The 25,927-nt window shown below is 34.3% G+C and overlaps 1 protein-coding gene across 12 annotated transcripts in view; it reads left to right on the forward strand.

Moving 5' to 3' along the window:
* GRIK2 (glutamate ionotropic receptor kainate type subunit 2) overlaps window positions 1–25,927 on the forward strand; it is a 671,651-nt gene that overhangs the window by 464,462 nt on the left and 181,262 nt on the right. For all 12 annotated transcript variants that reach the window (XM_058435428.1, XM_032155777.2, XM_058435430.1 and 9 more), the window contains exon 11: window positions 6,646–6,852. In XM_058435428.1, the coding sequence (XP_058291411.1) occupies window positions 6,646–6,852 (207 nt within the window). The remainder of the gene's footprint in view (window positions 1–6,645; window positions 6,853–25,927) is intronic.

Consider the following 25,927-nt stretch of genomic DNA (forward strand, 5'->3'; position numbering starts at 1 on the left):
ATTTTGCCTAGTAAATCACTCAAGTCTAGTTCAGAAGGCTTACATATAAATCAACACCTACTACTCAGTATGATAAATACTATGGTAAAAGTATTCAAAAGTTGTTGTGGGAGCACCAGAAAAAGAAACACCTAAATATGTCTGAAATGTGAATACTCAGTACCAGAAAGCTGTTTCACCACAGGGCTTCTTCCCTTTCTAAGATAACAAGGGCATATAAACTATGATCTATGGAAATGTGTTATCTACTTGAAAGACTAGCAGGCCAGGAAGAGTAGTGAGGCAAAAGGGTATGATAACCTCTTGGGTGGAAGGGCACTACATCTGTTACATTTGCAGTACTTTGTGTACCCCTGGGGAATAAAGTTTATAAGTGATCAAATGGTACCTAAAAATCAGACAAGATCCTAACTGTTCTTTTACTTATGTTAAGCTCAAATATGTAGCTTTGGATGTAGTTAACAGATTAATTTCTGATTCCCATCTGATTCAGTTTAAAAATCCAACATATATGGTTTTCTCCCAGATGATATTACGATGTAGAAAGCAACCTAAAATAGTGGGAAAAGTAGGTATTGTGGAATTCAAAAAACCTAGGTTCAAACCTCTTATTTTGTTGGCTCTTCTTAGTTGTTCTTTACCTCTTCTTAGCTATGTGACCTGGTAAAATTATTTAACCTCTATGAAAATTTAAATGGCAAATTAAAATAGTCCCAATAAGGCTGTGTTGAAACATATGAAAAAATGCTTAACATTATATGGCATTAGGGAATTGCAAATTAAAACAGCAATGAGACATCACCATATACCTATAAGAATGGCCAAAATCCAGAACACTGACAACACCAAATTCTAGGAAGAATGTGGAGCAACAAAGCCTCTCATTTCTTATTGGTGGGAATAGAAAACAGGGCTGCCACTTTAGAAGACAGTTTGGCAGTTTCTTTCAAAACTAAGCATACTCTTACCATATGATCTTGCAATCATCCACCTTGATATTTACCGAAATAAACCAAAAACTTATGTCCACACAAAAACCAGCACATGGATGTTTATAGCAACTTTATTTATAATTGCCCAGACTTGGAAGCCACCAAAATTTTCTCCAGTGGGTGAGTGGACAAATAAACTATCGTATATTCACACTATGTAATATTATTCAGCACAAAACAGAAATGAGCTATCAAGCCATGAAAATACATGGAGGAAACTTCAATGCTTATTACCAAGTGAAAGAAAACAATCTGAAAAGGCCACATTCCAACTATGTGACATTCTGGAAAAGGAGAAACTCTGGAGCTACTAAAAAGATTAACGGTTGCCAGGAGTTAGAGTGGGGAAAGGAATGAATATGTAAAAGCACATTGAATATTTAGGGCATTGAAACTATTTTGTATTGATACTACAATGGTGGATGCATGCCATTATACATTTATCAAAACTCATAAAATAGACAACACCAAGAATGTGCCCATAATGTAAACTATGGACTGGGAGTGGTAATGATGTGCCAGTGAAGGTTCATCCGTTGTGAACATGTACTGATTTGGTGCTGGATGTTGATGGTAGGATAAACTAGGCCTCTAGGAGGGGTACGGAGATATGGGAAATGTCTGTGCCTTCTGCTCAGTTTTGCTGTGAACCTAAAATTGCTAGAAAAATTAAGTCTATTAATTAATTAATTTGAGACAGTCTTGTTCTGTTGTCTAGGCTGGAGCGCAATGGCACAATCTCGGTTCGCTGCAACCTCTGCCTCCCGGGTTCAAGCGCTTCTCCTGCCTCAGTCTCCCAAGTAGCTGGGAGTACAGGCACCTGCCACCACACCCGGCTAAGTTTTGTATTTTTAGTAGAGATGGGAGTTTCACCATGTTGGCCAGGCTGGTCTCTAACTTCTGACCTCTTGTGATTCACCCACCTCGACCTCCCAAACTGTTGGGATTACAGGTGTAAGCTGTGCCGCCCAGCCTAAGTCTATCATTTAAAAAAAAAATCATGAAAAATTATTGGGAAGCTGAAATAATGAAATTATGTTAAGAAGCTGATTTTTGCCAGGTTTGTTTTAATTTATTCCCCAAACAACTTTAAATGTATCGTTAAATATATTTAGAAATTAGAAAATTGAGTTATAGAAGTAACTAATTTATCAATAATTTATCCAATTAGTATTTACTGGGCACCTACTATATGCTAGGCATTGTATTAGGCATGGAAGATATTATAGTGAGTTCATATAAATGTCATATTTTAGGAGAGTGAGACAAAAACCCAATAGTAAGCCAGCAAATAAAATAATTGAAAATGACTTAAGTACTGTGAGAAAATAAATATTGAGATAGATAATAAGAGAGAAGATTCTTTTTAGATAGAACCAAAGGAAAGATTTTACATTTAACTTGAGCCTTAAAGGAAGCAAAAGAGCTAACCATTTGAAGAGCATTATAGACAGATAGAACAACAGGTTAAAGGGCTTTGAGGTGGAAAATAGCTTTGTATTTTTGAAACTGGGAGAAAACAGGATATCTAGACCTTAAGGAAAAGAAAATAGAGTTGGAGAGAGAAAGGTAAGTTTTAAGCCTTTATGATGAATTTTTTATTCATTTAACACATGCGCCTTGAGCACCAATGGCTTGCCAGTCATTTTCTTCTATGCACTGAGATAAATTAATGAATATAATCTCTAATTCCTCTATACTCATGGGTTTATGTCATAATAGGGGAAGAAAAAATTGCACATACATCAAAAGATAAATAAACAAAACTTCAGATGGGATGAGTGCTATGAGCAAAACAAAGCAGGGTAGAATAATGGAGAGTACATTAGAGGAAAGAGGTAACTTATATATATGCGGTTTCTTTGAAGTGGTGAATTTTGAGCACAGGGTTAAATGACAAGAAAACAACCATGTGAAGATCTTAAGATAGATCCTCCCTGTCAGAAAAATCAATCAAATCAATCAATCAATCATCAATCAATAAAAAGGCAGTGCAAAGAGCCAAGACCTTGAGTTACAAACAAACTTGGCAAGTTTGAAGACCAAAATGAAGGCCAATGCCTGGAATAAAATGAGAAAGAGAGGGAATAGAAGCTAAGTTCAAAGAGAATAGGCCTTGAACACCAGAATAAACAGTTTTTATTTTACTCCAGTTTTAATGAAAAGCCACTGTTGGGTTTTAAGCAAATGCACAATAAAAGCAGATTTAATTTTTACAAGATTGCTACGACTTTCTGGGGAGAATGGACTGAGGGGGATAGAAATGGAAAGTAAAAAATGTAGTTACAATAGGAATTCAGATAAGAAATAAAGGTTACATGAGCCGTAATTCTATCAGGGGCAGTGAAAAGAAATTAGTGGAATCAGTATATATTTTGAGGGGAGAATTTGCGGGATTTACAAAGGATAAGACAGAGAGTTTGAGAGTGATTGCCTGGCTTTTGACTTAATCAATGTTGTGAGTTGTGAAGCCTTTTACCAAGATGAGAGCAAGTGGTAGAACAACAGGTTTTAGGACTCATGGCAATGAAGTTGAATGTTACTCTAAACACATTGGGAACCTATGTGATGATTTCAAGTAGTAGTGGGGAGATAATTCAATGTATCCTTCAGTAAGATCCCTTGTGTTTCTCTGTATCAAATGAGCTAAAAGAAAGGGAAGCAAAGATGATGACTCACAAACCACTTTGAGTAGCAGGGTAAACGATGGTGCCATTTTCTAAAAGCAGAGAAAACTGAAAACATGTAAAAGTTTTGGGAAAAACAAGAATTATATTTGGGACATGTTAAATGTGAGACGTAATATAATGTCTATGAGACATAAAATCATGCTGACAAGTGCTATTGGATATGTGTGCCTAAGACTTGCAAGAAGTGTGGGCCTAATATATAAATTATGAGGTCATCAGGATAAAGATGTTATTGAATTTGATGTGTGTGGATCAGAAAAAAATAGGAATAAAATTTAAGAAAAAGGGATAGAGCTCATAACTAATTTTAGGAACATAAACATTTAACTGAGGAATTATAATAATGGACCATGGAATTTGGGGCCAGATAATGAAGTGAAGTCAGGAGGGGATTGATAAATAGTAGGGAAATGTGAGTTCACTGAATTGAGGGGCTTTATGTGATTGAAGAGCATAGGCGTGGGTGTGATTAAACAATGAGTTGGATGAGTGGTTTGTTAGAAATCCTAACTAATTTTCTGACAAATGCAGGCTGCAGTTGTGACCATGCAGAAGAGAGACTAGACTTCAATGAGGGAAATAATTTGGTAATGAGGAAATAAAAGAATTAAGAGATCAGCTGTATTGGATGCTTCATGTAGGTGGATTTTGAATATACCAAGAATAATAAGAATTAGAAAAAAGAGCAAAATTACCATCCAGTAGTCAAATATTTGAAAAGTAAAGGCTTCTCTTCCTACTTAATAAAACTTTTGAACCAGATTTCATTGAATGACAGCAATTGTAGAGAGCGAGAAAGCCTGGTCTAGCAGGGTGGAATGAGTCTCAGAGGAGCAGTAGTGATTGCACAAGGCAGGGGAACAAATGGTGTGGGGACAGCAATGAGGCGCAGGGAAAACACCAAATGTGCCTCTGTCTCCCAGGGATGTGGAGGTAAATGAAAATAGTCTGTAGGAAAGAGAGCTGAAGGCTAAGCAATGTCATCAGGGTACAGTCCAGCAGAGCAGGGAGATAAAATGGTCATTCTAAAAATCAGGTGAAGATATGCAACAACGTGCCAATCTCTGACCAGGACTACTTTAACACACAGTGGCAGTGTTTAGAAAGGGTCAGAATAACAGGAGGTGAGGCTGCAGGGTGCATTCAACAGTATAGAGATGAGGTAAGTCCACAGAGATGGGAAGGAAGATGAAAATAATCTTGATTATTTCTTAGATGAGTGTGGGCAAGCTGACACATGGCTGTCATGTCTAAAACTCCTTTAGGATAGCTCTCATGGGATGACTGTTGTTCTCCAGGGGTTGGGGAAGAGGGTGAGCACATTCCTAGGTGGATTGGCATGGGAGTTTCCTAACTTTTCTCACTCTGTAATAGCTTCCTCTAAGATAACAGAGGCTTTGCCCATAAGCAAATAATGAATAGCAGAACCAATTGTTGCACCTTGGTTTATTCAGAGCAGCACGGTCTGCCATACCATGTGCAAGTGCCTTCAATAAAATGTGCTAATGCATGGAATCTTTTTGCACTTAGTTAAACATACAAATTTCTTATAGGGCCTAATTTGCAGAGCCTCACAAAAATTGGCTCCTCACCCCTTTTTTATTCTCATCTTGTTCAACCAACTCACTCACTTACTGGATGTGACTTCTGTCACACTGTTGCCAATTATCCTCTTCCTGAAACACTCCAATATTATGTTGGTCTCAGGGCTTTTTACCATGCTGTGTCCTTGGCCTGAAATACTCTGTTTTCAGAGTTTCAAGTGTCTAGACTCTTTCTCATCTGTTGGATTATACTTCATTCATCTCTTACCTTCTCTGAAAAGGCTTTCAGGAAATTACTTAATTTTGACTTGTCTTATCTTACCAAGTACCTTGCAGTTGTTTTCTTTTCTATTGACCTATTTTATGTTTTTATACCACTTAGGAGGATCTGATAATATGTGTTGTATTTGTTTAGGCATTTTTTAACTGTTTTCTTCCCTTTATCATGAACTTCATGGCTCAAGCATTTCTATTTATATAGAGGAGGGCTGGCTCACAATAGATGCTCCATAAAATGATGTATATATATATATATATATATTTTCTTTTTTTTGAGACAGAGTCTTGCTCTGTCACCCAGACTTGAGTGCAGTGAGCGATCTCAGCTCAGTGCAAGCTCCACATCCCAGGTTCACTCCATTTTCCTGCTTCAGCCTCCCGAATAGCTGGGACTACAGGAGCCCGCCACCATGTCTGGCTAATTTTTATTTTGTATTTTTTAGTAGAGACAGGGTTTCACTGTGTTAGCAAGGATGGTCTCGATCTCCTGACCTCAAGATCTGTCCGCCTTGGCCTCCCAAAGTGCTGGGATTACAGGCGCAAGCCATGGCACCGGCCTTCTTCATCTATATTTATAGTAAACTACTACTTTTTAAACTATAATTAAATATAGTAGTTGTAATTTTCATGGTTGTTGGGACAAAATGCAATTATATATATAATTTTTCACACATAGTAGACAATTAGTCAACAATTTTTTTCATTAATTTTATCCATAGATCCCATGGAAACAGCATACTAGATATTGATTAAATGATATAATTCAAATTGGGGTATTATAATCATGGTGAAATTAGATGTTGGATATTATGTATTATATAGCATATATTACTTATCACATATTATTTGTTATATATAACAAGATTTATGGCATAAGATGTAAGATATACCATATTTTTATTATATAGTCATGGTGGGATTATAATAGTTAAGTATTTTTTTGTAAAGAACTACTATTTCCTACAAAACCTGAATTTTCTTTTAATATTCTAGACTACATTAATTATAATTAGAAGAAAATAAAGTTGACTCTTGTCCTAAATTAATGAGAAAAATTCTGTCTTCTAAGAAAAGCTATAATTCTGATGATGAGTTTCATGATTAACTGTTACCTCTTTTCTTCTTGTTCAACGTTTTCAGGAAGAACCCTATGTCCTTTTTAAGAAGTCTGACAAACCTCTCTATGGCAATGATCGATTTGAAGGCTATTGCATTGATCTCCTCAGAGAGTTATCTACAATCCTTGGCTTTACATATGAAATTAGACTTGTGGAAGATGGGAAATATGGAGCCCAGGATGATGCCAATGGACAGTGGAATGGAATGGTTCGTGAACTAATTGATCATGTAAGTCCCTTCCCTCATTATTTATTAGTTTGTTATGTTGCTACAAGGTTTACTCATTTTTCTTGATGTATATGAGTAATAACTACAAAGAGCAGTGATATATTTCAAGAATGTATTTCCTTCAATAATTTTATTTAAGCTAGATAGTACTTGTCACTAAATATAAATAATCTAAGAGGGATAAATAGCCCTATATATGTAAACAGATTAAGTTTTCCACAGAAACGGAGAGATGGAACATTATTTCTTTTGATAATTACATTTCAAAGAGATACTTCCCAGGTCCTTGAGAAAGGCTTTCCTGGGCCATAAAGTTAGCAAGAGGCTTAATTAGCTTTTGAAGGAGTTATATACATTTTTAAAGAGAGAGGGAGAAATGACCTATAACTATGAGTTTTTAAAGTAAGTATTCTAAGAAAAAGGAGTGAGGAGGGGTGTTTCTTTCCTTATTTTCAGTTGGAAGAATCAGGCCTTTTATTTGTAATTAGAATTTAGTATTTAATTAGTATTTAGTATTTTTAATTAGCTCTTGCAATTGCAAGTCTTTGTTATTTTAGAAATAACACGTTTGTCACCTTCTTCTTCTCCATCCCTCCTTCTTAAGAGGACGTTAAACATACAGGGTTTGGTATGATCTTTCAAATTCATTATGATCTAAACAAGATGGTTCTTGGTGGTACAATATGAAGATGCAACTTCAGATAGACATCTTAACTTTAAAAAGTATAATTTATAAATTTAGAAGAGGAGACTTTGTTTCTTACAAAGGGTTGCAGCATGCAGGGTGGCCATTCAGACAGGTTGGGAAGCATAGTCTCTGGTTGGACGCCAAAAGCAGACACCTCAAGGGAGGGGCAAAACGAACAGGAATTTATGCTAAGCAGGGTGGCTGAATATAATATATATATATATTATATATATATTTTCCCCAATGGGTATAGGAGAAGTCATAAGTATTTATGAAAGGAGAAACTTGTGCAAGAACATGAACATGCCTCTCCATGGATCCCGTGTACAAAAATGGTGGCATTAGCATGGTCTGAGGGTGGAGTTTTCAGCCATATGGCATCAAAAAGTGAAGCACAGGACATGAAAATCCTTACTAAGCATTCTCTAAAGGTGGCTAGAGGCATTCAATGGTCATGGTCTAACAGGCAAAAAAAGGAAAGGCAGCATCAAGGTTGGTTGATATCACTGGTGAAGTCTTTCAAAAGGGCCGTTTTCTGTTTTCAGTGGTGAAATCTTGTGAAAGGCTGTCTTCTTTAGGGAAGAAGGTCTAAAGGCAGTCAGTGAGGAGGTTGGTGTATAATGAGGCCTCCTGTCATGGCTGAGAATACAGTTTTCAAGGTTACTCTGGGGTTCCCTGGGTGGGGAAGAGGTCCATTCAGTTGTTTGAGGGGCTTTGGATTTATTTTTATTTCTCAGATATTAGGAGAAAGTGAATTTCTGAGGCATTAGGTATTGTTAGTCCTTGAAAAAAGACCTTTTCCTTGAAAACATCATCCCTTCTTCTCCACTTTCCCATACCCAGTAGGGCTCCATAAAATAGTGTGCTCCTGAGCACTTGGTAAGGCAAAGGTGAGTTCAAATCCTAATTCTTCAACTATGCAGTTGCACGCCTTGAGAACACTGCCTTGAACACTTTGAAACTTAACTTTCTGAAACATAAGATAGAGATAAGTTATCATTTTAATAATTAGGAATGATATATAGGAATTTTCTAACACGGTGTCTGACATATAGAAGATAATCAATAAATAGAGATGTAACTAACAAGCCCAAACTTAGTGTCTTCTTACTTGTTCTGTCTTCTACTATAGTATTTATGAGTGTTTGTGTTGAGGGCTAAAACATAAAACATTTAGACGGTATTACAATGAGAAATCTGTAGGGACTATAGCACTACTATTATTAAATTTGAATTTAATCATAGTCAATGAGATCAGTATTAAGTTTTAGTAGTGAAGTTTGTTAACTGGATCCTTTGCTGTCACAAACATACCAGTGCTTTCCTACCTAAATGACCTATATGTTGTGAATGGCAGTTTTATATTAAGACTAATTAAATACAGAGAAGCATTAGTAGAGAGTCAAATTCACTGTTAGATCTGCAATAGGCAAGATAAAGAAAAACAAAACAAATAATATTTAGGGTACCAATGAAGCAGCGACACGCTTTTTTTTTTTTGAAAATTACTCTTAATATTTTAAAAAAACTTGAAGTTGTCATTATAGACAAAATCAAAACATTTTTGGACCTTCTTATACTTATAGATTGATATTTTGTCAAATTTGAATTACACATATAGGGGACAAAGCTCTTGACCCCCTAAAGTTTTGCTGAAAATCACTGATAATGAGGCTAATTAATTAATAAGAGAAAATACATACAAATTTATTTAACTCGTATATACAGGACCCTTCAGAATGAAAACTCAACTTCCCAAGGAAGTACAGAAGCTTGTATTACTATCTTGAGGTTACAACGAGAATGGGGGCTTGGGTCCTGGTAAAATAGTTTATGAGAAGGCAAAGAGAATAAATTTTATGGAGGGGCAATAAATGATTACTACGGAACAGAAATTAAGTTGTAAACAGTTTCCTTTTTTTGGAACTTAAATGATGCTTGAAGACAGTGATTATCTTGCAAAAGGGACTGTTCAGATGTGGTTAGATTTTTTGTTTTCTTTCCTGTAATGGATAATAAGATTACAGGGAGGGAAACAAGAATACTTGTTCTCCTAGATGAGTAAATTCTGTCTTTTTGTAGATAGGAAAAAAAGTCTCTTCTAGTGATCATTGATCCCCAAGAGTTTTTAACTTAAAATACTCATTATACCATGAAGCCATATTTTGGGGTGAAATATTTTGATTTCCTTCACATGTAAGACAAAGTGAAGAGATTTATTTTCTTTTTTAAATCTTTGAGGATCTTAATCCAGCATTTCTCAAATACATTTTATTCTCTTTATATTTATATATTTTTAAGAGATGGAATCTTTCTGTCACTTAGGCTAGAGTCCAGTGGCATAATCATAGTTCACTGCAGCCCTGAAGCCCTTGGCCCAAGTAGTCCTCCTGCCTCAGCCTTGTGGGTAGACACGCTAACATCCCTAGCCAATTATTTATTATTATTATTATTATTATTTTAGATATGTGGTCTTGCTATGTTGCTCATGCTAGTCTCAAACTTCTGGACTCCAGGGATCCTCCTGCCTTAGCCTCTGGAGTAACTGGGATTATAGACATGAGCCACTGTGTCTGGCTTCAAATACACTTGAAAAAATAAATTTTGTGGAAACTCGTAGTTTGATACATTTTAAAATGTTAATAATATATGTCCTATTACAGAAAAAATATGGAAGAAAACAATCTATTTTGTCTTTCCTTTATATACTAATAATCTACTCTTTCAGTCCTAACAGATTTTCCATTGGGCTGATCATCTTCTGAGTTTTTGTGATGATTGATGATTGATGACTTGAAATTTTTTGATTAGCTATAAAAAGTTGATAACTTTTGAAAGTTATTAAACTGATTTGAATCTAAATTAGGATGCTATTTTATCATATCAGTTTGCTGCATTCATAATCTTCTGTATTGTACTGTATATTTGGTATTACTTATCTGCTTCAAATATACTGAAAATAACTAGGAGACATAAATAATAATAGTACAGAAAATGTTCAGCATTCAACAATATTTATTGAAAGAATGACACAAATATTTCACAATGTTCCACAACAAACATGATACTCAGGCACCATGATCTTTTGAGAATATGGCCACATATATTCCAAATGCTTTTATTGTTATGTTGCCTTCCAAAATCCCCAGTGAAAGTGTCTGTTCAAGGGCCAAGAAAACAGGGCAATACCTTCTTCCTGAAATTGAAGCATCGTAACCTTTTGTATACTATTTTATAAAAATTTTATCATATTTTTCATTCTTAAAAGCAAGCTTAGCTATTGAGACTGACATAGTAGAGATGACTACACAGAAACTTGCTAATGCAACTATTTTATTAAGTTGGGTATACATTTTACTTGTAGCTTTGGGTTGTGTTTTTGTTATAGTAAATAACTCATTTGTGGGCTCATGAGACAACTGTGATAAGCATGTTATTCTTAAAGCCAACTAGAATTATTCATTAGAATAAGGGAAAACACCTAAGCTGCAATAAGCTACCACAACATATTATTATGGGACTGCTTAAAGTGACAAGGGCAGGAAAATTACTTTTAAATCTCTGGTGGTGTTTGCCTTGGCACTGGAAAACCTCAGAGAAGATTTATGCTTGTAGACATCCATGCATAAGCTAATAAAGTAATGCACAAAGCATCTGTAGGGGCAGGTTGAAAATAAATCTCAGATCTGTCCTATCTTTAGTTTTTCACCCACCCATGTAGCTCATACGTTTGCCATTTTATTATGTCTCTATTATATACTTCCTGCCTTTAATATCATCTCCAGGAATGCATATATACATTATAGTCAGATTTTCATTTAATCAGCAATGTTATCTCAAAGCTTTCTCACTGAAATCGTTGCAGAGATACTGAAAGATTACAGTATATAATTTCAAGTACTCATGTTGGCCCTTAATTTCTTTTTCATTGTCCCCTGACACCTGATGGTTTGCACAGTCCTCAGCTCTTTCCTCTTGTCAACTGTTTAATGTCCATCCCTAGAGTTCTCTGTTGGGGCTCTACTCCAAAAAGCTTTTTGTGCCATTTTATTCTTCTAAAAAGCCTACTTTCTTTGACACCTGTAGAACTACTACTTCTGGCACTTAATCATAGACATTCCTTATTACTTGAAATTCTTTGTCCGTTCATCTTTCACACAGACTAATCCCAGCTGGAGGCAAAATTTCAGAATATCCTTAAGCCAGTGTTCTGCTGGTGAATCTCTGACCTATTGTCATAATGCTGATAAAATGTGTGAGGGAATACTGTGTACTCACAGTCAACAGATCTACAGTTACTTCTTAACTGTGCAAATTTGGGCACCCTCTCTCTAACTTTTCTCTCTCTCTTACTCTCCTGTGTAGCTTTGGGAAAGTTCCTTACTCTGTCTTGAGTGACTTCTATCATTTATACAATGGGAATAATGATACTGACTTCATTGAATGACGATGTGGATTAAATGTCAATATCTGAGAATAGAGCACGACTATAGCCTTCTTTAACTTGGTTAAATACATCAGTGAGACAGCAGAGATTGGGTATATTTGGAGGAGACACAACAGAAGGAAAAATGTAATGACAGGAAACAGGAAAAATTTAAATGCTTCAGGACAGTGATGTAGATCCCTCTATAGATATTAGGCCCCTCATGCTTCAGTGTATGAAAAGCTCCTGGCAGTGATGGATAATGTCATGCCTATAAATACAATTTTTTCCTTTTTAAAACCTGATCCCTAGTCAAAAAACTGCTACTTAACCTGGGTTACAACTGAAGAAACAGCATACAAACAGTTCTAAGACTGAGCTACTTAATGGGTTTTCAAATCAGATTTGAGAAGTAAACTCTAATTTGGGACATGAATGCATTGCATAGGCCTTAATGTGCTGAGTGGCAAATAGGAAATACTCAAGAAAAGTAGTTATTATTATTACTATTAAAATTATTATTATGGTTAATGTATCCAAAAGGGTGCCAATGTTTTTGAATGTTGCTATATTTTGTCTGTTCAACCCCATGAGCTAGTTTACAGGATTACTGTTGAACCATGATTATATTTAAAACAAATAATTGACTAAATGTGTGCTATAATGTTATCAGAGAAAAGGGGCATTTAAAAACAGATTTTAAAGCCACAATATTCATTCCTTTACCCCGTTAGAATTCTGTAGACTATGAGAAGTTATCTAAATAGTAACATTTAAAGTTTAGCTCTTTTATAAGTGCCAAACATCTTTACAACTTCTTTGTCTTTAAAGAGATTTGTGTTTTAATATAATTAACCATTTGATGTAGGTAAAAGAGTGCATTGGGCAATAAATGCTTACTTTTTAAATTATGGTCATTTTTGTAGCTTCAAATGTTGAAATTTTAGAAGTAAACAAAACTTGATCATCTGACAGGTTTTCTTAAAAAACCAGAATGAGAAAGAAATTCTGTTTCAGCTTAGAAAACAAATATATTAAAATGGGAAGTCTGTTGGAATCTAATTCAGTATTTTACATTATTTTTAAGAAGACCCATGATGCCACAGATTTCCAGCTGTCTGAATGCTTCCCAGCATGCTGCCTTGGCATTGCAATTGGTATTTAATATTATCAAGCCTTTTATGATTCATAAATGAGCCTTGGAGGACCTCACTACACTTTGCTTTTGCCTCCTGATTGCTCTTTTATTATATGTTGAAAAGGAAATCAAATATTTGTTTTTCAGGGAACTTAAAAAGGCTCCAGGTATTATCACAAAAAAGGAAACACTAAATCAAAAGTAGTTTATTTTAAATGGGAATTGACTTGCACAGCCATAGCTTTAAATTTTGACAGCACATCGTTTAATTTTGCATCCTAGTTGAGGCACTCTAGTACTTCTTGTGAAAATAAAAAGGCTAGGCGCGGTGACTCACACCTGTAATCTCAGCACTCTGGGTGGCCAAGGTGGGCAGATCACCTGAGGTTAGGAGTTCAAGACCAGCCTGGCCAACATGGTGAAACACCGTCTCTATTAAAAACACAAAAAAGTTAGCCGGGCGTGCTGGTGCACTCCCGTAATCCCAGCTACTTGGGAGGCTGAGGCACAAGAATCGCTTGAACCTGGGAGGCAGAGGTTGCAGTGAGCTGAGATCACGCCACTGAACTCCAGCCTAGGCAACACAGTGAGACTCCGTCTCAAAAAAAAAAAAAAGAAAAAAAGAAAGAAATACAAATAACAAAAAAAATTACAACCAACAACAACAAATAAAAACTGTTGGGGAGTAGAAATACTATTATTATGGTATTTTTAAAATGTTGGCAAAAACAACTAAAATCAGAAGTACAAATTTATAATTTCCTATGACCCCAAAGTGACAACTATTAACATATTTATTAACTTTGCTTCAAGTGTCTCTTTTAATGTAAAATTTATAAAATATTACAGATAATGTTGAAGTGCCTTCCTCACCATAATTTTTCTCAATTTAGTATTTCCCACATCAATCATAAAATATAAAACTACATTTTCCTCATCCCTCTCCAGGTGTAACTAAAATTGTTCAATAGTACCATGTAACAGGATTATATCATTTTTATTTAGTCTTCTACTGGTAAACATGCAAAATGCTATAATTGAAGATGCACATCTTATCTTCCATAGCACCTATGCAAAAGCTTTTCCATGATATATGCTTATTTCACATTGCATGCCTGTAGCAAAACATCTCATTTACCCCATAAATATGTGAAATATATGAACAAGGAATTGTTGATCATAGTTCATGTATTTTTTTCCAATTTTGTTAGCAACCTCATCAGAAAAACAAATTTCATTAGATATTAAAAAGATTTTTCTCCAAAATATTTTTACTAATTTACATTTCTACCAATACTTTAGAAGAATTTCTATTCCTCTGCAAAACCATTAGTACTTGAGATTAGACATTTAGACTAGACTATTAGAGTGCATTAGACTATTTGAATTTGGTCAAATAGCCTGGGGACAAATAGAATCAAACTGCTTTAATTATCAGATACTCATAACTAGCCATTCTTTTTCTCCATATTTATAGGCTTTTTAATTTCCCCTTCTTTGAATTCCCTATTTACTTCATTCCTTCTTATTAATGCATAGTAATTTATTATATTTTCTGAATGCCTATAATGCAAATATTTTCCCCAGCTAAGACTTTATCTCTTAATTTTGTTGTGTGTGTGTGCATGTATGTGTTCATGTGTGTGAATGTATGTGTGTGTGTGTGTTTTCATATAGAAGTTTTAAAGTTTTAGTTTGTCACATTTAATCATTTTTTAAATGGCTTGTGATGTTTGTGATTTGTTGGAAAAATTCTTTTTAACTGAAGCTCAAAAAGATATTTTCCTATTTTTTAAATATTCTTAATGTTTTTGTTTCTCAAATTTAGTTCTTTCATCCACTTGTGGTTTGTTTATTAAGTCCATACTGATTGGACCTCAACTTAAGTGAAAGCCTGAATTCCTTTCACGCCCTTTCTGAAGCAGTACCCCCACAACACACCAAATTCTGCTACAACATGTATGCCAGTAATTTTCTCTTCTTTGTAAAAAAGCAACTTGAAAAGCAAGTAATTTTTACTTTTAAAGAGACACTCTGTGATTATAATCTCAGAAGACAGAGACATTAGGAATTATGAAAAGTATATAACATTTTTTAAAAGGGCTAATATAGTTATTTTTAAACTTTTTTCTCAATGTGAATTTAATCAGTGAGCTGTTGAAGATATAAACAAACTGGTTCAGTGACAAGGATATTTTGAAATTTAATCCAGAAACATGGGCTATCACAGATCAGTGTAATTCTGATTTATGCTCTACTAGATTATGATTCATTAGAAATTATCCCAGGATAGAGTCTCAACAAGCATTTATTGAATGTATATTCTGAGAAACACACTGTAACCACAGCAGTAATAATAATTCTCAAATATAATGACTATATTTTATTAAAAAAAGGTTTAAGTGTTTAATTTTTCTTTCAGTACTAATATAATAAAGAATGTCTTCTCCATGCAGTTCCACAATTAATATTATGTTTAGAAATATTTATATATTTTTTAAATTTAAATTTTTTTTGCTGTGATGTATTCTGAGAATACTTAAAAGAAATTGTTTCCCTAATAACAATCTTCTGCTAATTTGCTATTAATTGCAAAATTATAGCAAAAACCAGAGCTAAGGATTATTTTATTTGGCAATTGTATCATGAATTATTGAATAAATATCCCCAATGTACACTACTAAGTTCCTTCAAATATGACTTCTGAACTTAAGCTACTTAAAATGTCTGTAAAAAATGTTTTGGACATAAATATTCCCAGAAAAAACATAGCACAGTCATAATTTGAAGATTGAGAGAAAGTAAAATACTAAACTGATATTATAGAGACCTCTATAAATGGAGACTTCTGTACACTCCTATCCATCCTGTTAATAATTTTGCCCCTACAAAACTGGAAGCACCTAATTTGTTATGCAGTACAGAGCATTGACACTTTCTTTTCCTTAATGTAGTCAGGAAATACTTCTTAAAAAAAAAAGCTTCAATGTCTTCTTAAATAAACAAAGAAAAACAGTTTGGAGTAGAAGAGGCGTGAAATTGGGAATTTCATTGCTGAAACAAAATGTATGTAAAAACGAAAATAGAAATATAAATTAAGGGCAAGAGAATTCTGTGAGGAAGCATGTCCAAAATCTAGGATTATTTAAAGTCAATAATAAAAACTTTGTATGTAATTTAAGTATACATTTACAATGACACTATTGAAACAGTGGGCCGAAAAATTTGTTTATCTGTGGTATATGGAACATCTGTGTGTTATTAAATAATAAATAATGATTTGCATCTATTACTACCATAACAGCAGAATAAATGTAACTGAAAACAGATATAAAAAAGTGGCTTTTTTAGATGACATTTTCTTTAGAGCATAGAGCAAATCTAAACAGAAAGACAAAAAAGTCCCACAAAACTTTAAAAAGTTAAAAAAAGGAAAATCATAGCATGAAATTTATCAATGCTATAGAAATTTGTTCAGTGTGACTGGATTTTCCTTTCACATTAAATTGCATAAAGTTTCTTTTCAAAGTAAATTTGAGTAATAGAAATTTCAGAAAAAACTTGCTCAAATAAGATATTCTTCATGATATTCCCATGTGGAAAAAAATTCAGTATTATTCATTTAGCATTTTTGTGCCACTCACATTTTTAGGTACTGAGAAACACATAAACCCTAGGTGAGATGAACATTAAATACATTTTATATACTTTAGATAGTACAACAATAGAGATATTCTGAAAATATTTTGGGAAACATGAAGGGGTATATCTAATTTTGTCTGGAAGGGAAAGGGTCAGGGAAGTCTTTAAGCTTGAATTATGAAAAAAATGACAGATGCTTTTTCAAATACACTATTTTTAGTGCTGCAGTTCATTTAATTGCAGCACGTATTCTACCTGAGGGATGTTATCTTATGTAACACCACACATGACCAAAACAGTGTACTTGGTCAGGTTTATTTATATTTTGAAAGCCAATTCAATTTAAAATGAACTGATATGATTCAGACAATTTGCAGAGGGAGAATTAACATAAAGTTTCCACGTCTTTTCTCCTAAGAAGAAAATAGATCTAGTTTTCTCAATTAAGAAGAATGTATTGAAAATGTATTGGTATGCTAATATGTAATTACACTAACATTAACCACTGTTGTTTTGTGCCAAAATCATGTGCCTTCATCCATGTAATTTCCTGATCACCTCTAATTGCATTTTAAGGTTTTGTGGCTCTTCTAGGAAATTCATTTTGCAAAAGACACGGCCACTGAACTGGAGTTTATTTTTTACATATTTTATTATGATATTCATCTGATCAAGTCTTTTGTATTTTTTAAGCATTATCCAATTTGGATCATTGAAAATTAGAAGTAATGTCTGTGGGACCGTTACAGAGCAAATAGTCTCACTGTCCAATGTGCACAAAACACTGGCTTTTGAGGAAAAAAGGGCTTTATTTGCCTTTTTTCAAATGGGCAAGTAGTCAGCAAGGAGACAGGAGTGGATTCAAATCTGTCTCCTCAATTTAGGGACCCCTTGCTTCTGAAAGAGTTTTAGTATTCAGGTTCTAGTCATGTCCCAGTCTTATTGGTATAGAGGGGAAGATTGATTGGTTTTGGGTATTGTTAGATATCAAAGCTTTTTCTATTGTACATGCCTAGGCTACATGACCTGAAGATTTTGGTTTTATTATATCTGAAAGGTAACTCAACATTTTGTTACCAACTAAGCAGGCCCAATTTGGGCTAGTCCAGTAGGTACAGGAGTTATTCAAGTAAAAATTCAATTATGAATTTATGTGACAGTATTTAATATTAAACAGCATTAAACTATCCTTTATGTCCTTGTATTTTCATTTCCATGAAAATGAATGATTTTGATACCTTGTAATCTACTAAACTCTTTTTGTTCACTGTAGATTAATTTGCTTTTAGCAACATTTATATTTAAAATATTCTAATTTTACTTTGTGGCTTTCAATACATAAATCGTTAAGGCCCTTTCCTAGTTAGAATATAAGCTGTGGGAGGGCAGTAACTGTATCTTAGCATGATGCTTAACACATAGTAGAAAATGAGTGTTTGTTAAATGCATAAATCCTGTTTTTCCATCCAGGCCAGTTTGTCCAATTCAATGTATAAAACTACTTGTAATCAGGAATATGCCACAAATAGATTTTCCCAAGCATTGTATTCTATTGATGTGCATGTTTTGTTTCCTCTGTGTAGGTGTCAATGTCTTGTTTGAGGAAGGAATGATTTGATTTTCTTGGTATCTTCCACAGCACTTGCCACAATGCTTTACACATAGTCAAGATGGTCAATAAATGTCTACCAAATAAATGGGTAGATATAAATTATCCACCTACCCTTTTTTTCTTTCCACACTAAAGGAGTGCAATTAACTTTACATTGTACGTGTGATTACCTGAAACCATAGCTATAATATTATCACACTTTCCTTCAGAAAAAAGAATTGGGTAAATTGGTAAACTTATTAACAGAGTTTTGAAGTAGAGAAATATGTCATGGCTATCGAATAATAGATAAAGGCATTTGGAAACACATAATATTTAAAACATAGACTCATAAAAAGTCATTTTCAAGTATTTCTTAAGCAGATGCTATCAGATATATTGGACAATGAGATAATTTGAGAGCACGTGTTCTGAAAAACAGGGTAAGACACTTGGACAAAGAAGTTTTACCTTTAAATCCTGAAAAATAAACACACAAAAATCAGAATTTTACCAATTATATTGGTGTACTTCAAATGAGATTTGATTACCTATACACACTATCAAAAATAGCATTTTTGTCAGGCAGGAGCAGAATGGAAATACAGTACACGCTGTAATAAAAGTATAATCAATATAAAAGTAAAGATTTTAGCATCAGCATGTTAAGAAAAAGTCATACTGGGCAACTCATGGTTTATCTTTTAAGCATCTTAATAAAATCTTTTTGGATGGATCATTTCTAGAATGTATTACATGTATTTACTCTTTGAAACTGCAGGACAGTGAGCATAAACCAAACTCTAGATGAAAATTTCATATCTGTTTTTGATGCTTTCATAATCATTCTATTTATATATTTAGTTTTTAAAAAAAGTCATGAAGTGTCTTCTTTTTCTAACTTTTTTTTTAAATTCAGGGGTTACATGTTCAGATTTGTTAGATGGCTATGTTGTGTGATGCTGAGGTTTGGAGTGTGCATGATCCCATAACCCCGATAGTGAGCATCACACACAGTAGGTAGTTTTTCAACATTTGCCCCCTTTGCCCCAACTCTAGTAGTCTCCAGTGTCTACTGTACTCATCTTTATTTCCATGTGTACCCAATGTTTAGCTCCCATTATAAGTGAGAACATCTAATATTTGGTTTTCTTTTTTGGCCGTTAGTTCGCTTAGGATAATGGCCTCCATCTGCACACTTGTTGCCACAAAAGGCATGATTTTGTCCTTTTTTATGGCTACATAGTATTCCATGGTGTATATGTACCGCATTTTCTTTATCCAATCCATTGTTGATGAGCACCTGGGTTGATTCCTTGTCTTTGCTATTGTGAATAGCTCTGCGATGAACATACAGGTGAATGTATCTCTTTGGTAGAACAATTTGTTTTCCTTTGGGTATAAATCCAAAGGATTTGGTGAGTCAAATGATAGTTCAACTCAGTTATTTGAGAAATCTCTAAAATGCTCTTCACAGCAGCTGGACTAACTGACATTCCCACTAACAGTTTATAAGTGTTCCTTTTTCTTCACAGCCTTGCCAATATCAGTTATTTTTTTTGTTGACTTTTTAACAATGGCCATTGTGACTGGTGTGAGATGGTATCTCATTGTGGTTTTCATAATAATTGTATACTTCACATTGCAGTCACCCAGGAATATAAAATTCATGTCTATCCAATTTCTTATTCATGATTTGACCTTGAAATGTGGCAAACATTAACCCAGTAACCATTTACTGTATTAGTCCATTCTCATAGTGCTATAAAGAACTGTCTGAGACTAGGTGATTTATGAAGAAAAGAAGTTTAATTGACTTACAGTTCCACATGGCTGGGGAGGCATCAGGAGACTTACAGTCCTAGTGGAGGGGAAGCAAACATGTCCTTCTTCACATGGCAGCAGCAAGGAAAAATGCTGAGCAAAGCAGCATTTTTCTATATTCTATATTTTATATATAGAAAACCATCAGATCATGAGAACTCACTCACTATCACAAGAATAGCATGAGGATAACCACCCCCATGATTGAATTACCTACTATCTGGTCCCACTCACCAAACATGGGCATTATAGGAACCACAATTCAAGATTAGATTTGGGTGAGGACACAGCCAAACCATATTACCATCACTTTTATTCCTTCACCTCTTTGTAGGTTTAAATGAGCACTCATCAATAATTCCACCTTCCCATCCCCTCTGAATAGCATGTACTCACCTCACATTGTATCTCATCTTCTTCATCTTATTTCCTATTATCATTTACTTACTCCATAATTCCTCACATACATTATATTTGTTTTCTACACAAATATTAAATAGATTAAGTAATTTTATGTCTGTTTTCAATGAGAATTTAGATCCTTTGAAAGTCAGAATTTTAAAAGATAGGTTGATAATAAGCTGATTCATGAGCTGAGCTTTATGAACTGAGGAAAACATTGAACATATTTAAAGCAGGGTTCACTGCTTAGCAGAGCAGCAAATGACAGTAATGCCATAGTGAAGATTTCTTGATTCTTGTTCTGAATCTTAGTTATATAGGTCCCCAATGCTTATTATGCATTTATTTAGGAAGTATTGAGGTAGTTAAACACAAGTGATTTTTAAACTGGACATTAATTTTTTTATTATTCATTAAGTTCTAGGGTACATGTGCACAACGTGCAGGTTTGTTACATATGTATACATGTGCCATGTTGGTGTGCTGCACCCATTAACTTGTCATTTACATTAGGTATATCTCCTAATGCTATCCCTCCCCCCTCCTCCCACCCCACAACAGACCCCAGTATGTGATGTTCCCCTTCCTGTGTCCAAGTGTTCTCATTGTTCAATTCCCACCTATGAGTGAGAACATGAGGTGTTTGGTTTTTTCTCCTTGTAATAGTTTGCTGGGAATTATGGTTTCCAGCTTCATCCATGTCCCTGCAAAGGACATGAACTCATCCATTTTTATGGCTGCATAGTATTCCATGGTGTATATATGCCACATTATCTTAATCCAGTCTATCATTGATGGACATTTGGGTTGGTTCCAAGTCTTTCATATTGTGAGTAGTGCCACAATAAACATATGTGTGCATGTGTCTTTATAGCAGCATGATTTATAATCCTTTGAGTATATACCCAGTAATGGGATGGCTGGGTCAAATGGTATTTCTAGTTCTAGATCCCTGAGGAATCACTACACTGTCTTCCACAATGGTTGAACTAGTTTACAGTCCCACCAACAGTGTAAAAGTGTTCCTATTTCTCCACAGCCTCTCCAGCACCTGTTGTTTCCTGACTTTTTAATGATCGCCATTCTAACTGGTGTGAGATGGTATGTCATTGTGGTTTTGATTTGCATTTCTCTGATGGCCAGTGATGATGAGCATTTTTTCATGTGTCTTTTGGTGGCATAAATGTCTTCTTTTGAGAAGTGTCTGTTCATATCCTTTGCCCACTTTTTGATGGGTTTGTTTGTTTTTTTCTTGTAAATTTGTTTGAGTTATTTGTAGATTCTGGATATTAGCCCTTTGTCAGATGAGTAGATTGCAAAAATTTCTTCCCATTCTGAAGTTTGCCTGCTCACTCTGATGGTAGTTTCTTTTGCTCTGCAGAAGCTCTTTAGTTTAATTACACCCCATTTGTCAATTTTGGCTTTTGTTGCCATTGCTTTTGGTGTTTTAGACATGAAGTCCTTGCCCATGCCTATGTCCTGAATGGTATTGCCTAGGTTTTCTTCTAGGGTTTTTATGGTTTTAGGTCTAACATGTAAGTCTTTAATCCATCTTGAATTAATTTTTGTATAAGGTGTAAGGAAGGGATCCAGTTTCAGCTTTCTACATATGGCTAGCCAGTTTTCCCAGCACCATTTATTAAATAGGGAATGCTTCCCCATTTCTTGTTTTTGCCAGGTTTGTCAAAGATCAGATGGTTGTAGATGTGTGGTATTATTTCTGCAGGCTCTGTTCTGTTCCATTGGTCTATATCTCTGTTTTGGTGCCAGTACCATGCTGTTTTGATTACTGTAACCTTGTAATATAGTTTGAAGTCAGGTAGCGTGACACCTCCAACTTTGTTCTTTTGGCTTAGGATTGTCTTGGCAATGCGGGCTCTTTTTTGGTTCCATATGAACTTTAAAGTAGTTTTTTGCAATTCTGGAAAGAAAGTCATTGGTAGCTTGATGGGGATGGCATTGAATCTATAAATTACCTTGGGCAGTATGGCCATTTTCACGATATTGATTCTTCCTATCCATGAGCATGGCGTGTTCTTCCATTTGTTTGTCTGCTCTTTTATTTCATTGGTAAGTGGTTTGTAGTTCTCCTTGAAGAGGTCCTTCACATCCCTTGTAAGTTGGATTCCTAGGTATTTTATTCTCTTTGAAGCAATTGTGAATGGGAATTCACTCATGATTTGGCTCTCTGTTTGTCTGTTATTGGTGTATAAGAATGCTTGTGATTTTTGCACATTGATTTTGTATCTTGAGACTTTGCTGTTGTTTAACAGCTTAAGGAAATTTTGGGATGAGATGAAGGGGTTTTCTAGATATACAATCATGTCATCTGCAAACAGGGACAATTTGACTTCCTCTTTTCCTAATTGAATACCCTTTATTTCTTTCTCCTACCTGATTGCCCTGGCCAGAACTTCCAACACTATGTTGAATAGGAGTGGTGAGAGAAGGCATCCCTGTCTTGTGTAAAATGGACGTTAATTTTTAATCTGAGTGTAACAAGGATGAGTGTTTCCCATTCCTCTTAATCCTTGTTGATAGGTGCAATTAGAAGCCAATTTACAAATCGGTGGACAAGAAACCAAGGACAAAACCTCTGTAAGAGATCTCTTGTCCTGTATTTTGGGGGTATTTCTTTTTAAGTACTATTGCTAGTCATTTAGAATCAGAGCTTCCTTTCTTAGAGATAATAATCTACACATATTATTTTTTCTTTCATTTTGCTTGGTAGACCATCATATATCTGCTCAGCCAAAACAGAAATGTCTCAAAGATGTTACAGTGCAATTGAGTAGGCTATTTTTTTTTTTTTACAGAAATAACTACTTTTCCTAAATTAAGAAAGTAGTAACAATTAATTATTTATTTCTGATGAAAATTTCATTTCTATTTTCTAAATTTGCTTTCTTCTTGTTTTTCTCTTTACTTGACTTCTTTTACATTGAATAAGTTTTCTTTGACTCATTGTTTTTTCCCCTCTATTAATTGGAAGTTATAAGCTTTATTTCTCTTTATTATTTAGGGGTTTTTATGGAAATTTTAACCAGCAAAGTTAACAAGATATTGATAAGCAATATTTTACCCTTCTTCCAAACAATACAAGGACCTTAGGAAGCTTAAACTGATCAACCATTCTGCTGACACCTGCTATTATATTAGTTCTAATCTGATTCTTTCGTGTTTAGATTGAACATATTTTACAAATTTGTTTGCTTTACTTCCCATTTATTATTTATTTCTTCTTATAGACAGTCTTCTGTGGAGTCCTGTTTTCTTCTAGAATTACATATATTGTGTGTGTGTATGTGTTTGTGTGTGTGTGTGTATGTGTGTGTGTGTGTAAAGATCGCTCATCTTGGGATCAACATTACAAATAAAAACTTAATTTGAGTTACACATAAAATCGGAAGCCTGTATTTAGGAAGTCAAAATTTAAGAAGAATACGTGTTTAGGTGAGCTTGTTAATTATGTAAATAGTAAAATAAGTTTGAAACACGAAATTGTCATTTTTGTAGGCTAAAATTAAGTGTTACGCATTTCATATAACCTAACCTGTACATTTTTCCTCCTCATAATGTCTTTGAAATGTTTGCAGAAGCTTTTCTTACCTTGGGACCTAAATATACAACCTTAAAGATTAATCTAAAAAAGAATCTAGATTCTTTTTTATAGATAATAATGTGATAGATTCCTTTCTGATATTTCACAAGTTTTCTTAAGAACCCAGATCTAATTAGAAATGAAAACAAGTCTAAATGATTAAAATTTGGTTTCCTTAGAAAACAAAAACAAACAGACACACACACACACACACACACACAAAGCCTCATCCCTGCAACACCATTCAGGGCCCACTTATTGTGAAAGTGCCAGAGGCCTGTCACCATTGTTGAAAGCTTGGCAAAGTTCAAAGAGAGCTTATCAATGCACAGTGAGATTTAATGTGCACTACTCATTATCCTGGTGAGACCCTTTGTTAAAATAGTCAATTTCTATGCTGTTTGTAAGGTTGTGCAGTTGCAATTCGTGGATGACTGCCAGAAATAGCCTTAGTAACAAAACACCCAGCATCCTTCTGTTCTCAAATCAGTCAATCATTGTGTAAAGAACTTTTTGATTTATGATGAATCTTGTGGTCAGTATTTTTAGGTTATTTCACTACATTAAGTCAACAATATGTTACTTCTAGGTATGTTATTATAAATGAACTCATTCGCATACATCTCTATACATAAACTTTTTATGTTATTGTTTGGTATAACAGGTGAAGTTGAATTTGTTAATTAAAAGAGTATGTAATATGCATACAAATAATAATACTAGCAGTCTGATATGCTTTTGTATTCCCTCTATACAAATCATGGGCCACTTAAGAAACAAACGATCTTCACACTTTTCCTAAAGTAATTGGTGCAATGTTACAACTAAACACAGACGAACACACACACATATATATATGTTTATGTTTATGTTTTTATACTTCACATATGTATATGTAGAGTATATATGTATATGTGTATATATGCATATAGATGTTTATGAATACATACAGTTGGCCAATTGGCCCTCTTTATCCTTGGGTTCCAGATTCAACCAACTGAGGATTGAAAACACTGGGGCTAGGGAAGGATAGTTGTGTCTGTACTGAACATGCAGACTATTTTTTGCTTTTCATTCCCTAAGCAATGCAGTATAACAACTATTTACATTTACATTGAATTAATTATTATGAGCAATCTAGAGATGATTTAAAGTATACAGGAGGATGTGCATAGGTTATATGCAAATACTATATACTTCATATAAAGGATTTGAGCACCGATGAATTTTGGTATTCGACAGGGGCCCTGAAACCAATTTCCCCTGTATATCAACAGATGACTATACAAATATGGCATTTATGTGTGTACATGTACGTTAAAAATAGTTTTAAAAGAATAAAAACATCTGGGTACAAAATAAGTATTTGAATAGACTAAGATTCAGTATTTTGTCAAGGACAACAACTCATGTTTAAATGTCAATATTAACTTTGATAACTTAGCAAGGAAATGATACATCTTTATTTGCTTTTTTTGTTGAGCTCTATTTTTCAATTCATTGTTCCTTAATACATTTGCATTCTATGTGGAGAGATAAACAGTCCATCAAATGTATTTTGTTTTTTAAAAGGCTTTGTAACTGTAACCTGTAGAATGACTTGGGAATCAGTCAAGTTTTCAAATCTCCCTCCACTCTTTATTTGAAGTGTGATCTTGGGCAACTTGCTTATGTTCTCTGAGCCTCACTTCTCTCACTTAAAAAAGGGCATTGATGAAAGGACATGCTTCATAGTAATGATTAAATGACCTAAAATGTATGAA

Source organism: Hylobates moloch, unplaced genomic scaffold, assembly GCF_009828535.3.
Source record: "Hylobates moloch isolate HMO894 unplaced genomic scaffold, HMol_V3 SCAFFOLD_2, whole genome shotgun sequence".
Lineage (NCBI taxonomy): Eukaryota > Metazoa > Chordata > Mammalia > Primates > Hylobatidae > Hylobates > Hylobates moloch.